General features: G+C 43.4%; 2 protein-coding genes across 4 annotated transcripts; one reads left to right on the top strand and one right to left on the bottom strand.

Annotated features, from left to right (window-relative positions):
• The first annotated feature begins 7,172 nt into the window (after positions 1–7,172).
• Positions 7,173–13,179, top strand: LOC123120306 (DNA-directed RNA polymerases IV and V subunit 5B). Of its 3 annotated transcripts, none has more exons than XM_044540275.1 (4): positions 7,174–7,564; positions 9,473–9,649; positions 10,102–10,215; positions 11,746–12,207. In XM_044540275.1, the coding sequence occupies exons 1-4, from the start codon at positions 7,301–7,303 to the stop codon at positions 11,827–11,829; spliced, it is 639 nt and encodes a 212-aa protein (XP_044396210.1). In that variant the 5' UTR covers positions 7,174–7,300; the 3' UTR covers positions 11,830–12,207. The 3 variants fall into 3 exon arrangements, with proteins under 3 accessions (XP_044396211.1, XP_044396210.1, XP_044396209.1); XM_044540274.1 differs by lacking the exon at positions 11,746–12,207 and adding an exon at positions 12,792–13,179 and having other exon boundaries at positions 7,178–7,564; XM_044540276.1 differs by lacking the exons at positions 9,473–9,649; positions 11,746–12,207 and adding an exon at positions 12,792–13,179 and having other exon boundaries at positions 7,173–7,564.
• LOC123120307 (two-component response regulator ORR9) lies at positions 13,041–14,894 on the bottom strand. Its single transcript, XM_044540277.1, has 5 exons — positions 14,600–14,894; positions 14,423–14,514; positions 14,245–14,328; positions 14,053–14,123; positions 13,041–13,515 (listed from the first exon to the last, which is right to left on the bottom strand). The coding sequence occupies exons 1-5, from the start codon at positions 14,703–14,705 to the stop codon at positions 13,173–13,175; spliced, it is 696 nt and encodes a 231-aa protein (XP_044396212.1). The 5' UTR covers positions 14,706–14,894; the 3' UTR covers positions 13,041–13,172.
• Positions 14,895–15,112: the final 218 nt, after the last annotated feature.

Genomic DNA, 15,112 nt, shown 5'->3' with positions numbered 1-15,112 from the left:
TTTTTTTGTTTTCTGTTTTGTTTTGCATTTTCTTTTATTTATTTTCTTTCACCTTTTAATCCATTTTAAAATACTTAGGCATTTTCTAAAAAGGAGTTTTCTCCACAATAATTACCAGTGTATTATTTGGCACCCACCGAACATTTTTGTTTAAATTTTTGAAAACTTTTATTTTCCACTTTAATTTTAATTGAAGTTTGAATTAGGAGTTTGAAAAGAAATGTGTTCCAAATGTGATCAAGCCCTGTTTAGCAACATGATTAGCTTAATCACAGAGGGTTACTATAGCATGATCCTCAGGGTGTTACATCCATATCCATCATCGGAAAGGTATGAGACAATGGCACATTCTCCATCTTATTTTTTAGTCCACCTCACCAACATTATGCAGCTCCAAGAACATCAACATTTGATGAACAATCACATGCCAAAGACCGTTTCAATCATAAGGAATCGGTCTAGAGCTCAAGGAACAAGAAAGAGGTGGTCAAGCAAGTTTACCGTCTTAAAAAAGATGGCCGTAAGAGTGCTACTTCAGATTTGATCTCAAATAAAAAAGAGCCAATTAAAGTATTGATATTGGCTACTAAAGGCAATGAGGCAAGTCAATCAAGTGCCAAATCTGAAGATAAGAAGTTGAGAGTGCACAAGGTAAAACAAGAATTGCCATTGCTTCAAACAAAATCATAACCGGGGTGCCCACTCGGCTTATCATATTGGCAAAAGAAGAAATTACAAAAACTTAGTGCACAAGAACTTGAAGAAAGGAACATGGCATGGGTTCCCAAAGGAAGTACTCAAAATAAGAATTATGTGCAAGCTTCCATTACAAGAAGTGCGGCAAAGGTGAAGAGGGAAAAGAGTGAAAACTATGAAGGACCAAGCCGAAGGTTTCAACATCTTCGGTCCACACATTATCCATATTCTTCAACTATGCCATTAATGCCTATTCCATGGAATTTATCATCAGGTATGATTGGTTACCCTCAATGGGCTTATAATGGTCCATGGTTGCAATATAAGTTCTTACATCGTGAAAGGGTATTACCAAATCACTATACATTTGATTAGCTACAAGTTTGTTGCTGATCCAAAGGGCCGAAATACTTGATTTGTCATTTCATTTGTTTATTTCGGCTATATGTGCTTTGAATGAAGTTTACATGGTAATGGCCGATATTTATCTATCGTCCTAAGAGTATGTCAATGCATGGCCGGTGTAGTATTCTAACATCGTACTTAGTTCGATTGGAGAGCTGGACAAGGTACGTGCTCATGGAAATTTATATGTATGCCTAAATTATGATTGAATGGAGTTGAGACATCATGACCGATGTCATTGAATATATGCCACATAGACCAATTCATAGTTGCAAAATTGGCTAGTGGGCTTATACTCTTGGATATGATTTGGCTTATGCATCTTTCAGATCTATAAGAAGCCAAATCATAGATGATTTTATTATTGAACATTGGATTAATGACATGCATAATATTGATATTAGCCTTGTCTCTCTAATACTATGGAGATTATGTTTTGATGGTTCAATTCGTAGCAATGGCCAAAGTGTTGGTGTTGTTTATATATCTCCTTATGGTAGTGTTTTTGAAGCCTCATGCCGCTTAGAATATTTTTTTACACAATTAATCAAAAGTGGATTCAAATGATTGGGCGAGCCATTGATCGTTTGGCGGTCCCACAACGAAACTCTCAATGAAAGCACGAATGTTGGTGTCAAAACTGGCGGATCTCAGGTAGGGGGTCCCGAGCTGTGGATCTAGGATCAATGGGGAACAAGGGACGAAGGAGACGATGTTTACCCAGGTTCGGGCCCTCTCAAAGAGGTAAAACCCTACATCCTGCTTGATTATATTGAGGTGTATAGGATGATTATAGAGTCGATCTACCACGAGGTCAGATGAACTAAACCCTAGGTGAGTAGGATGATGGTTCTCCTTCTAGCCTCTACGGATTAAACCCTCTGGTTTATATATACACCAGTGGTCCTAGGGTTACATATGGTCGGTTACAATAAGAAGATAAATGTGCCAATTCTTCAATCTTGACTTGGAGGACACTTCAAGGCTTCAAAGTTTTCTTGTCCGGACACGGAGCCGCCTTATAGCTCGGCCTTTTGATGGTTGTAGAGCGGCCCACCAGTCCGGCCCATAATAGATAGGCCGGCAGCCCGAGGACCCCTTAGTCCAGGACTCCCTCACCCCTACCATGCATGTAAGGGGAGGCTAGAGAGCTCTCATTCCCATATACTCCCGTAGAAAGAACTCTCGATAGACTCATACATCCCCTTGTAATCCCTCGCTCGAGGTATACCCACCATCAATAACAAACACAAGCAGGACGTAGAGTATTACTCCACCATGGAGGCCCGAACCTAGGTAAAATCCTCATGTGACCTCTGATCTATGACTTTCAGCTACGCTAGGTACCCTGCCTAGGGATTTGATGGTTTTCCGTACCGTTAGTTGGCGCTAGGCATGGGCCGTGTTAGCTGGAGACTGATCTCAGATCGGATCTTCCTCAGCCTCTGACGGCCTCCCGCCGGGGGAGAGCCTTACCTTTGGATCCCTCACCTTCACCGTCGACAGGGCGGGCCAGGTCAAACATCAACCCATCGGCCCGCCCTGTACGCACAATCTACATCGATGTCATGGCCTTCATCATCAACAACCACGCGTGACCTCTGTATGTGCCTACCGCTAATCCATCATATTTCAGCGGCATCACCATCAACAGTAGTGGCATCTTCGCCACACACCTCTGGGCCCCGAGGGCTATCCGAGCCCCAAAATACTGGAGCCGCATACCATAGGCAATCCTTGAGCGCCTCCGTAACCAAATAGGCCTGGAGGCCAATGGTAGCAAGATGCCACGGGCTACACGACACCCTCGCCGTCGACCTCTAATTTAGAGGCCGGTGGCAGACCAGTGCTCAGGGCACGCGACACTAGTATCATGGCATGGACGCTACAGCAACCTCACACATTTTGACCAGCCCACCCCAACATCACACCCCGCTGTGATGGTTTTCGACCATTGATCAAATTAGATCAGCAATTTGTATTCTTTACCTGTCTAAGGTACAATTTGCTTCTGTTGTATTAGTTGTATCTTGGTAGGAAGACCCTTATTGTATCTGTTCGTCAAATTTGACTCTTGGGAGTTGCGGATTCTTTTGTGACGTGCATTGTGATACCGCACGACGTGCATATTTCCACATGTACCTTGTGTAAAGGTGGCACCTTAGGCTCGATATGGTGAGGAGGCTAGCGGAGGTTGTCATATCTCCTAATGCCGGTCCCAGGGCACTACGCTTGACGCTGACAGCTCGCACACACATACAATAGTACCCAAAAGTACTTATTAATTACTACATCTGATCATGACTCGAGCAGGTGTGAGAATGGATGGCATTATTAAGAATTTTCTTCTTCTATCCTTCAAAGATGTACAACAGTGGAGCAAGGAAACATATCAAGATACACAGAGCATGACCGGCAAGAGCCTGGCGTTGAAGGCCAACGACCGCCAAATGGGTTGGAAGAAGATACTGGTGCTTCGTAGTAGGTCCGCAAACACACATGCCAGGACCAAGTGGGTGATGCATCAATACCACCTGCGCGACATCAAGAACATGAAAGAGTAGGAGTTGGTCATCTGCAAGATCTTCTACCAGACCGCGGAGTCCAGGAAACGAAAGATGTAAAGGAACAACTATTAGTCTTATGTGTAAATATATGCTATATAGATTCTTCTGCCATATGCGAAAAACCCCCGGATGGATCCATAATTAAAGTGACATCCTTCCTCGGAATAGCGCTTTATGAAGGAGCACGACACTAAGACCACACCTCTAGAGATCACACGTCGGCGGCTGAGTATAGCTAAATGCCATTTGTCCGACTTAAAGTCGTTTCTCCAAAGACCGACCTTGACCATGACAGCCCAATAGACCGAATTATCCTCACAACGGGCTGCATTTGATTTTGTGCCATGGGTGCAATGGGTCATCTAGTGGAGAAGAAAAACCGGAGCACCCGACTACTCCTTTCACATCGGCACCAGCAAAAATCCCAATGGGATTCACATGAAATGAAAATGAATTGAATCATCGCACCTACGCTATGTGCCCGCATTGTATATGACCTAACCAGGTTCAACTCTTAGATTAAGTATATGAATATGTTGTACCTTCACACTTCCATATTTTGTAGTAAACTATGTGTAGCAATCCTAGATCTAACATGCATGTAGCGGTGTACGTTGGCGTTATCTCATGCAGCTCTCACTGAGCATATGATCGCATGCAATGAGCCAAGTCCAAAGAATTGACTATTCTTTATGCATGATACTATATCACACGAAGATTTCACGAAGATGATCATCACTTTATAGGCTATCTGGTCCGCTAGGCGGAAGGTGATCCACGAGAGTATCTATCAAAGCCCCGACCAGATTCATCGGTTTGCACAATCTGAGCTATCAGATCTGGCTACCCTCCATTCTATGTCTTCATCAACCCCAGCTGCAAACCCTACGAGAGAGACTAGACAGATGTGGTTGCCGCCGAAACAAGACCATGCAAAGATCAACGTGGACAGTGCCTTCTCCTGTAATGGTACCTTTAGTGCAGCTGTTGCTTTTCGCACGAATGAGGACAATATGTACGTCGGAGCTTCGGTAATTATTGTACAACATATCAATGACGCATCGAGCCTCGAAGCACTACCATGCCAGGAGGGAGTCGCTCTAGCTGAGGACCTTCATTTTGCAAGCAAGGAGATTGCCTCAGATTGTCACAAGGTTGTCTAAGACATTGAGAAGAAAACAATGGTCTCTGTGGTTCAATCATTCAAGAAATCAGGGCTCACAAGTTAGCTATCTCTAGTTGTCATTTTATGCATGAACGTAGATATTTTAATTTTGAGGCACATAACCTTGCAAAGCACGCTTGTTCTTTAGGTGTTGGTCGCCATGTATGGTTGGGCCTTTCCTATGATCCGATAATGTGCAACATCCTAGGACATTACCATGTCAAGAGTTCGTTTGGCAAGTGACACGTGCGATATCTACTACACATACATAAAGGTGAATCATCTCCTTTACACGTGTTCACTTGACTACTTCGAGGATGCTATACTACTTGACACTCCTCTCATGTGCATGCATAGGTATTATCGGAGCTTCATTGACGATGAGGAGGAGCGGAAGCGCAAGTGTACGCCTACACCATCCACGAGGGAAGCGTGGAAGCGACACTGGAAGAAAGGAGAAGAAGACAGAGTTGCTGCCTAGCATGAAGCCGGACATCCGAACAACCAGCCAGATCATCCGGGCATCAGTCGGATGCCTGGGTCCCATCCCGAATCATCCTGCTACAGTGACCGAAGGCACCCGAAGGCTTGCCCTGAATCCGAATTATTCGGGACCCCGTCTGGATCATCCGGGAGCCCATCCGGATCATTCGGCCTTGCCTGTGTGCATGACGGGCCACTTGGCCTTGTATCTCCACCTAACTTATCCCTTCGCCCTTAGCACGATATATAGACCTCCTCTACCTCATTTGTAGGATAGCTAAGAATAGATCTCATATCATAGAGCTTATCTCATGTATCTCCCCATGTGGTATTCCTCTTAGGAGAAGATCCATGAGCGGATTCAAGGCGAGAAGAACCATCTATGGTTGCCAAGGCCCTTAGGGGAAGATTCCTCTATGGAATTAAATACCATTCTCTCCTAGAGATTTGGATGAACTACCTTGTATCTTTATTTCCCTTGTTGTTCTTGGATCTTAATGCATCCCTTGTATTGTGTGTGATTTGATGAGTAATTGGTGTGAATCTTGTCCAATAAAACACTAGTTTGCTATGTGTGTTGCTACAGGAGTCATGCCCCCCCACCCCAACCCATGGATCTTTTGTGAAGAAACTTTGTTTTGGGTGTCACAAATTGATAGAAATATAGTGTTTGGCCCCTACAGAAAATTATATTTCACCCTTTGCCCCCTCAACTATCCCTCGCTAGCTCCACCACTACAATAGAGTGTTTTTCCCCTTTGATTTCTCCATGTTTTTCCCTCATGTTCTTCGTGTTCCTACTTGAATCCACCTTCAATTCATGAACACCGGGACAAATCTCACCGATTAGGGTTATGCCTACATCATCGAGTCATAGTACATGTAAACATTCACATTGAGAAATAATAAAACGTGTGTTTGCCTAAAAAAAATCTATTAACGATGTGTTCTCTTGCATGGTTTGAGAAAGAAGTATTATAAGCTAATAGGACTATGTGCATCAATTGATATATGGGTCAACATTTTATTTTCCTTCTTACAAAAAAGATCCTGTTTAGAGATTTAAGCATGCGTTTGATGAACTAGTTCATGTTTGTTCAAGTGAGTTTAAAACACTAAAACCCTAGAGAATTAGATTATTTACCCAATTTTATTTTGTACTTCCTCCATCCCAAAATATAAGTGACTCAACTTTGTACTAATTTTGTACTAAACCTAGTACAAAGTTGAGTCACTTAATTTGGGACGGTGGGAGTATATACTTTGATATTTTTCCTTTTGTCTTACCCATATGTCACTGCTACTCTCCTCGTCCGAATTTATTAGCCCCCCTTATATTTGGGCTAGACTTTGACTATTTATATGACTACTAGTAAAATATAAAGTATATTCCACAAAAAGGAATATAATTTTATTTGTAGTTCAAACAATAGATTTCCCACGGTCTAATTTTTGTGATATACAGTATAAATTACTATTATATTTTACTCCGTTCGTTCCCTAATATAAGACCTTTTAGTTTTTTTAATTCATATGTATCTAGACGTATTTTAGTACTCTCTCCGTTTCTAAATATAAGTCTTTGTAGAAATTTCACTATGAACCACATACGAATGTATATAAATGCATTTTAAGTGTAGATTCATTCATTTTGCTCTGTATATAGTCCATCTTATGGAATCTCTACAAAGACCTATATTTAGGAACGAAGGAAGTATGTACTATATTCACTCATTTTAGTATATATGTAGTTAATATTTTAAAATCGCTGTAAAAGGTCTTATATTAGGAAAGGAGGGAGTATTAGCTAAATTTACAGGTCAAATTTTAACCCAAAATAAGAGGGTCTACTAAACCCGGACCGAGGGAGTAGGTGGAATAGTTGATGCGCTCCCCGCAGTTGCCATCCTAGCTGAACGCGGCGGACAGCACGCCCAACGGTGCCGCCGCCGCCGCCGCCGCCTTCGAAGCCCCCGCCCTCGTGATGGAACCCTCGTTCGATGACGTCCCCGAGGTCGTCGGCTGGATGTCGTCGATGGTCGACCGCGGCGGCCGCGCGAGCCAGGAGAGCCACCGCCTGTTCCTGGCGCGGCGCACGGCGCTCGAGATGCTGCGGGACCGCGGGTACAGCGTGCCGGAGTCCGAGCTCGCCCGCACGCTCCCGGAGTTCCGCGCGTGGTGGGCACCGGAGCCCGAGATCGAGCGCCTCACCTTTTCCACCTTCCTCGCCTCCGACCACTCCGACAAGGTGAGTTTACTGCTCCTTCCCCGGCTATGTGCATCCATATTCATCGTCAATAGTACTAGCAATTAAGGACCATCTTACAGCATCATTGCTCGTTAGCGTGCTAGAGCCCAATTGGGCTGGGATAGACTTAGCATTGCGAATTTGAGAAATATAGGAGGAACAAAGAGAGGATTTCAGTGTTTTGCTCACCTTTCTTCATTGACTTTTTTTTTTATTAAACCGTGCATATCATTAATCAACAATCAAAGTACATGTACAAACACACGCGGCAACATCTAGAGAAACTAGGAGTTGACAGACGTCCTGAAAACCATGCAGAGAGGATGCCAAGACATGGAAAAATACAAGAAGGTCCATAAGGATCCCTGCACACACTGAAGCTAACAATTGCAGCCAATATCCAACGCCGCCGAGGCGCTCGCCGGAGAAGAAGCACAATCTCCACCATAGCCCAATCCAGGGAAACACCATCGCCATAATGGCTTTCTGAGTCGATGAACAGGCCTGCTGCAAGCAGCAAGGCACATGTCCCTGTGGCACGTCGACCGGGGAACATCCCCATGCTAACCTGGACCCGAATCCACCGCATCCCATCGACGTAGTCGGGAAAGAGCGCTAGATCCGCAGCCGTCGTACCATCAATCCCGCATCAGGAAATCCATCTTGTCCCAGCCTCCGACACCACTGCAAAAAACAGCAACCGTTGGAGAGGAAAAGAAGACCTAATCTCACCGTCCCGGCCGGATGGTGAGAAGGCGAGGCCATCAGCTTCTTGACGCCGTCATGGAGATCTTCGTCGTGGTGTGGAGGAAGCCTAGGCAACTTTATTCGACGCGGTGTCCTCCCCATCCTTCCGGCGCCACCTCAACTTTTTTCGACTTGTGTCAGGTGCATGATGTTACTAGGTTTCCAATAGTAGTAGCAGATTGTTGTTCTTGTGGTTCAGACTGTTTACGGTTATCATCACTCTACAAAACGGGTGCAATTGATACCTTCTTGATACTAATATACTCCCTCTATCTAAACATCACTCTGCAAATGGATGGCTCAATTTAGTATGTATGTACTGAAGTTCAATGCTGACATAACGTGTGTGTGGGGTGGGGGTGGGGGTCTAATTAGTGATAGTTCATTGAGTTTCGACAGCTAGCTTGTGCTGTCGGAACACACCCCACTATGTCCCCACATTCTGGCCCTAGCTTTGGGCCATGAGTGGCGGCATTGCCGTCGTCAGCGCCTGAGCCGGAGAAAAGAAAAAAGATCGGCTTACAATTTGGTGATCGGCAACTTTGACCTAACTAAGAAATAAGTTTCAACCAAGGGCTTTCACTCGTATAATCTCCACGAGAGAATCAATTTTGAACTCTCACACAAAATGATCAACCGAATGAATCACAATCTCTTACCCAGTGAAGACAAACTCTCAACTTGTTAAAAATGGCACCTCCAACCCCCCTCCTCCGCGAAGCTTTCAGTCACTACAAAATTCAACTAAAAAGGGGGACTATAAACACAAAAATAACTATATACAGCACTCTACCTCATGGTGTCAGCAGCAATTGCTGGGAAAAGAAAGCCCAGATCTGCCCCTCGCCTCACCAACTCCCAGCGCAGACACCAGCGAGAATGGCGGCGTGAACGGGGAGGGACTCGACAGTAGAGGAGGATGCGGCGCAGCGGAAGGAGGCGGCAAGTAACTGTGGTGGCACTGCTCTGCAGGAAAGGGAAAGAAACACGCGGGATAAATAAGGAGAGAAAATAAAAGGGCGACGACAGAGGTGGTGTTGGCGTCCAGTGTTAATGCAGTCGAGGGTGGAGTCGTGTGCTCGGAGCTCGTTCACCCGAACATAAATTAGCCTTTTTTTTGCATATCATATAGGTTTAACTATGGTTTAACTCTTATATCAGGTGAAAATTCTATTCTGCGGACCAGAACCTGTCAGAATCGCAACTATCCAGAAGATATATGACCAGATCGAAGGAGAGAACTTCTCCAGACTTATTTTGATATTGCAGGGAAAGATAATGCCTAGAGCTAAAGAGTCTGTTAAGGAGAAATTCACATTTAAAGTAGATATTTTTCAGGTTAGTTTTGTATAATTATTCATGGCTTTGTTGAAATTATAATTATGTAAATGAACAACAGCATTGACTGTGTTGTAAATGAACAACAGCATTGACTGTGTTGAAATTAAAATTATGTAAACAAACGACATGCCATTAAGTAAAGCACATCAACTAATTTATATGTACATTTTTGTGCATTCAATATTGATGCTTGAATGCTTGATGTAGTGTAGCATACTCTATTGGTTTGAATCAGAATCCAGTGTACAAGTTTCTGCAAGTTATGCTCTCAACCTTGAATACTTATTCGCAAAAAAACCTTGAATACTTATTCGTAGTTTCACGACTATTTGTAGTTTCATCACTTTAGTCGTGTACAGCTGATGCTTTACTATACATATATGATATATTATCTATATATTCTACATTATACACTTTATATTCAAACTGATGTGCTCCTCCAACTGAAGGTCAATGAGTTACTGGTTAACACTAGTACGCATGCCCTGAAGCCAAAGCATGAAGTGTTGACTGCAGAAGAAAAGGCCAGGCTCCTGAAGAAGTACAATGTGCAGGATTCACAGGTACGTCTATCTATAATTTATTACTGATTACTAATCTGAATTAGGTGACAGTACTGAATATATTTATTCTAAATTGTTGCAATATCCAAGAAGTTTCTTTTTAGAGAGTCAGAAGTATATATCATTTATTTATTATAATTATATTGCCAAACAAGAATTCTTAAGATGGAAGCACATTTAAAATATGTTCTCATAGATTGAAATATTTGGGTCCAGCTTTAAGCTTTAAAAGTTTCTAGATTTCTGTTTTTTCAAGAACATGCAGTTTTTTTTTTCTGGATTCTTTAGCCAGATGAGAACAGTTACCAGGTTGAACCAATATCTATTATGGAGAAAATATTTTCTAATTGTTAAAACAAAGAGTGACAAAACTGTCTGCATGTACAGTCTAGGGGTCATATGCCTACGGTGTCTCTCTTCACAAATGGGTATTAAAAAAAATGTTCTAGCAACATTGAGTTGGTGCTTTGCATTTTTTAGTTGATCTTCTTGTTTGATTTATGGTTTATCTATATTACCAGTAGAGTTAAAACTTTGGCGACTTGTACGATCATGTTTTTGAGTATTATTTACTGGAACTCACGCTACGTCCGCAGAACTAATTAACTATTTTCCATGTGGAAAAATTAGTGATTTGCCACTCCAAAGAGTGGTGACTGAGGATTTGCCGTTTTTCAAATCTGCAAGTGCATTGATGATTTTCCACTGGGAAGAGAGAAATAGATGAAAAATTTCACCTTCTCTGTGTTATTCTATCTTCCTTTTTCCTTTGCTCGAGATATGAATGTAAGAATACAATATTTCTCTTTGTCCTCTCCTACCTTTGCTTCTTCCCTACCTCCACATTTTCTCCTAAGGTAGCTCCCCTCCTGTCCCCATGCTTGAATACCAAGGAGGGCTTGATATCTCTCTTTCATCCCCTGTGTCAAATCCCCACCTTGGAATCTCCATCCTGATTGGATTATTCTCCTCCATACTCTGTCCTCAACCCCACTCTCCTAGTGCTATACAATCCCACCGCTGCCACAGCAGGAGGCTGCACAGAGGCGGCGGTGTACTTGTTCATGGACCTGGCAAACCTTCATATGGAGTACATTGGAATGCCAAGGTGCCCAACAGCTTCCCCTACCCTTATTTGTTACGAGGCTCCACACTCCCTGCCAAGTTCGTGACCCCCAAGCTTGGGAAGGAACTTCACTAACTATGGAGCCAGGCCCTCAAAAAAAAAAAAAGGAGCCAACGCTATCATATTCTGAAAAAAACCCCTTGGCCTCAACTTTGTGGGCGTCTCCTGCTGTGTCATGACTCGTCCAGCAAGCCCTGCAATTTCAGCAACAATGAAATGATGTCAATGTCATCAATTGTACCTCCATTTTCACCTCTTGTGGCTGACCTGGTCCTTTCTTAAGCCACGGTGATCAATGTGGCATAGTATATAGCAGGCAGCAGGCTGTTCAGTGATAAACGTGTCAATACTAATACGGCAGGCGGCAGGGCATTTCCGTGATCAATGTGTCATGCTATGTGCAGGCTGTAGGGCTATTCAAAGCCGGGTTCGCCAGCTGGTTAACTCTCCAGTTGAAGATGAGAATGACAAGAAGAGAAGGTACATGAGTTAAGAGCTCTTTTATGTAATGAGTTGGGCAAAAATGGGGTTGAACAGGCTATCGGGCGGGTGATGTTGGGAGCTGGCTTGGAGAATGAAGGATGGGGCTAGAGGAAAGGAGGGAGTAGGTCAGTTGGAGGTGGAAGAGGATAAAACGTTGGAAATTGTATCTCATCTTCTCTCTTTGTAGTGTCAAATCTTCAATTGCGAATCTGCAAACGGCAAATCACCGATCACCATCTATTTTCCCCATTTTTTGTGGGGTCAAGTGTTTCATGCTAGAACAGTGATGTTATTTTTTCAGTCTTGCCGGCGTTGCAAGTTTTTTCCCCAGCGGGAACGATATTGCAAGTTGCTATGTGAACTATGTAGCATTTTTTTTGTTACATCGTGCTGGATGTCACTATTTCCTTCACAGAACAGCCTGGTCTGGCTGTTGCCTATTGGTCTGCATGTTAGTTCCTAGTATGTGCTTGATTGTGTTTGCAACATGAATGTGGCTGAAGGAAGATCACAATCCCTTGTTGTGCTTGGATGTGATGATGGAGACCATTGATACATTTTACCATCCTGACCACTTGCGTCTCATAAACATCATGCTGATAATTTTCTGATTTGCCACATTTTTTTGTGAGGTTGCCATATTATTTGTGTTCTTATTTGGTTTTGTTTAAACTAGAACTTTGATGTATTACTCAGTTTAAGACATTTAGTATTTCCACACACTAACTGATTGTGTTGTTACCATAAAAGAATTGAAGATAAGTATATTAATGTCTTAGTCGCTGTGGGCATAGCTCATTATCCTTTTGTCTGCCTGTTGGATTTTTCACATGCGTAAAATGCCAAACTGCATTCGTTATTAGTAGCTTCTTTTTGCATGAACCTTCAATTTCTTAAAATCCTCATCAAGTTGTCATATAGTTATTTTTAACCACAGTTTGCTGAAAATGGTGCTTTTATCTTTCAGCTCCCTCGCATGCTAGAGACCGATCCTGTTGCTCGCTACTATGGCCTCGGCAAGGGAACCGTGCTTAAAGTTACATATGACAGTGAGCTTACTGGGAACCATGTGACATACCGATGTATTTTCTGAGGGCTGCATGTGTTTCCATGGGTGAAAGGTGTAGCAAGCTGTTTGTACAATCGTGTTAGCTCTATGCTGATTCATTGGCCTGAAGGTATTTGGAACTTCAGGCGTGTTACACCGAGCATGGTCTGACTGGATTCAAGCAGTATCCGTTTACTAGAGCTAGCATAGGTTTTACATACAAATCAGATGTCAGAAACCCGATTAAGATGAAGAACCAAGAAAGGAAAAAAGATTGGCTGTCAAATAATCTTTTTTCAGCTAACAATTGTGGTTTGGTCTGCTTGTCTTGGTTAGAATTTCGTCATCTGCCGCCTTTCTTTTGCGGATGTTGCTGCTATCACCGCTGCTGTTATCCGTGGGGTTGCTGCTGCTGATGGTATCGCCGCTGCTGTTGTCCATGGGGTTGCTGCTGCTGATGGTAATGGTATCGCTGCTGCTGCTGCTGTTGTTTGTGGGGTTGGTCTCGCTGTTGCTTAGCAGGTCTTCGTCCTGGTGGCAGTGCTCCTTGCATCTGCTTTTCATTATGTGGGGCTTGAGCTTGCTCATGTCTGATAGCCGTACTGGTTTCAGGAAGAACTCATTTGCTCCTTCCTCCAGGCATCTGATTCAGAACAAACAAAACAGCAATTGTCAGAGTTCATTCTAAGATCCTGCTACTATATTCTAAGATCGTCTACTTCTTTTGATATATTTCTTTACAGCTTTATTTTGTGTCCATATATTTGGGTTTTTACTTCATATGCGCAGATAGAAATAGACAAGTGGCAGTGGTGAGTTGTCTGCGACTATAACCCTTTTTATATAGAGATAATCGACTCAGAAGATCGACAACCGTATCATTTCATATCTTCACTATTTGTTTGACACTAAATATTTCATGATAGAATATTAGCACGACGTGAGCTGGGTGGGGGTTGTTCCTTTATTAGAAGGCATGTGACCCCAAATCAATAAAGGATTCCAAGAGATCTTGGTGTCTAAATTTAGATCAAGGCCTATCAAACATGTAGTAATAACAGATGAGACTATCTGAATCTTTTCTAACGGTGGTTCAGCCATAAAGTTTCTAAATCAGCGTCATCAGTAATCAATCTGGTTTCCAAAACAAACAAGATTTTGGGTCCGTGACCGTGCTCACCTGTTGATTCTGGAAGGTATGTTCTCCGATGACATGATCACAACCGGGATGTCCCTGAAAGACGACGACTCCTGATTCAACAAAAGACAGACGGAGACCATTAGTCACCATGCTCTTCAGGCTTGAGCAGACCAAATCAAACTAACTCATCACATCAAGAACATTTCATTCAGGTAAAGAAAAGGTGGGTACCTTGATCTTCTTGAGCAGATCATACCCTGTCATCCCAGGCATGCAGTAGTCAGTGATGATGAGGTTCACGTTCACCTCGACGTCCTGCTTAGGACAAAACCCGGAATTAGTTAATCAGAAACAATTTTAGAGCACTAGTACTGTGGCTTCGCACATGATAAACCATCTATCTTCTTACCAGCTGGTCTGCATGGACAGAAGAAATGGAGGCGTCCTCGTCATGGAGCCCCAAGAACTCGAGAGCCTTGGTCCCAGAATCCACGGTGGTAACTGCGGAAACAAAGAGACCCTGCCTTAGATGCCATGGCATAGCAGGAACACAACTTCCTATGCTGCAAATGAAATTGATTGATACCTTGGAAAGAAGATGTCTTGAGGAGCCTCTCGATGAGCTTCCTGTCGAGGACGCTGTCATCCACGGCCAAGACATGGAAGGGAGCCTCCGCGATCGCCACCGCCATCGGAGAAGAAAGAGCGAGCGTGTGTTTTGCCTGATGGAGGAGGAGGTGGATGCTATTGCTATGAGGTAGAGGAAAGGCAGGAGGTGTGTGCGCTTGGCATGAGAGAGAGGGGGCTTTCCAGGAGCGTGTGGGTGGAGTCGAGTTTATATGCACCCGAAGCACATGAAAAAGGATTCCAGGGAGATATGGGGTGGGGAAAAGGTGGGTGGAGAAAACAAGTGTGATGACCAAAGGAAATCCCGCCTCATGGAAAGCAAGATCCGGGCCAGATTTCCCCCAAATCTTGCCATGAATTGACTCCACGATAGAATAGACCTGGCAGGCCCATCAGCCACAGCAAAGCCATGGTCCACCATTTTCTCTTGTTCCCTCTCTTTTCTTTCTCGTTTCTTGGCCTGTCCTCTTGC

This window comes from Triticum aestivum, chromosome 5D (genome assembly GCF_018294505.1).
Source record: "Triticum aestivum cultivar Chinese Spring chromosome 5D, IWGSC CS RefSeq v2.1, whole genome shotgun sequence".
Taxonomy (NCBI): Eukaryota; Viridiplantae; Streptophyta; class Magnoliopsida; order Poales; family Poaceae; genus Triticum; species Triticum aestivum.
This window is presented reverse-complemented; position numbering and strand designations above follow the sequence as displayed.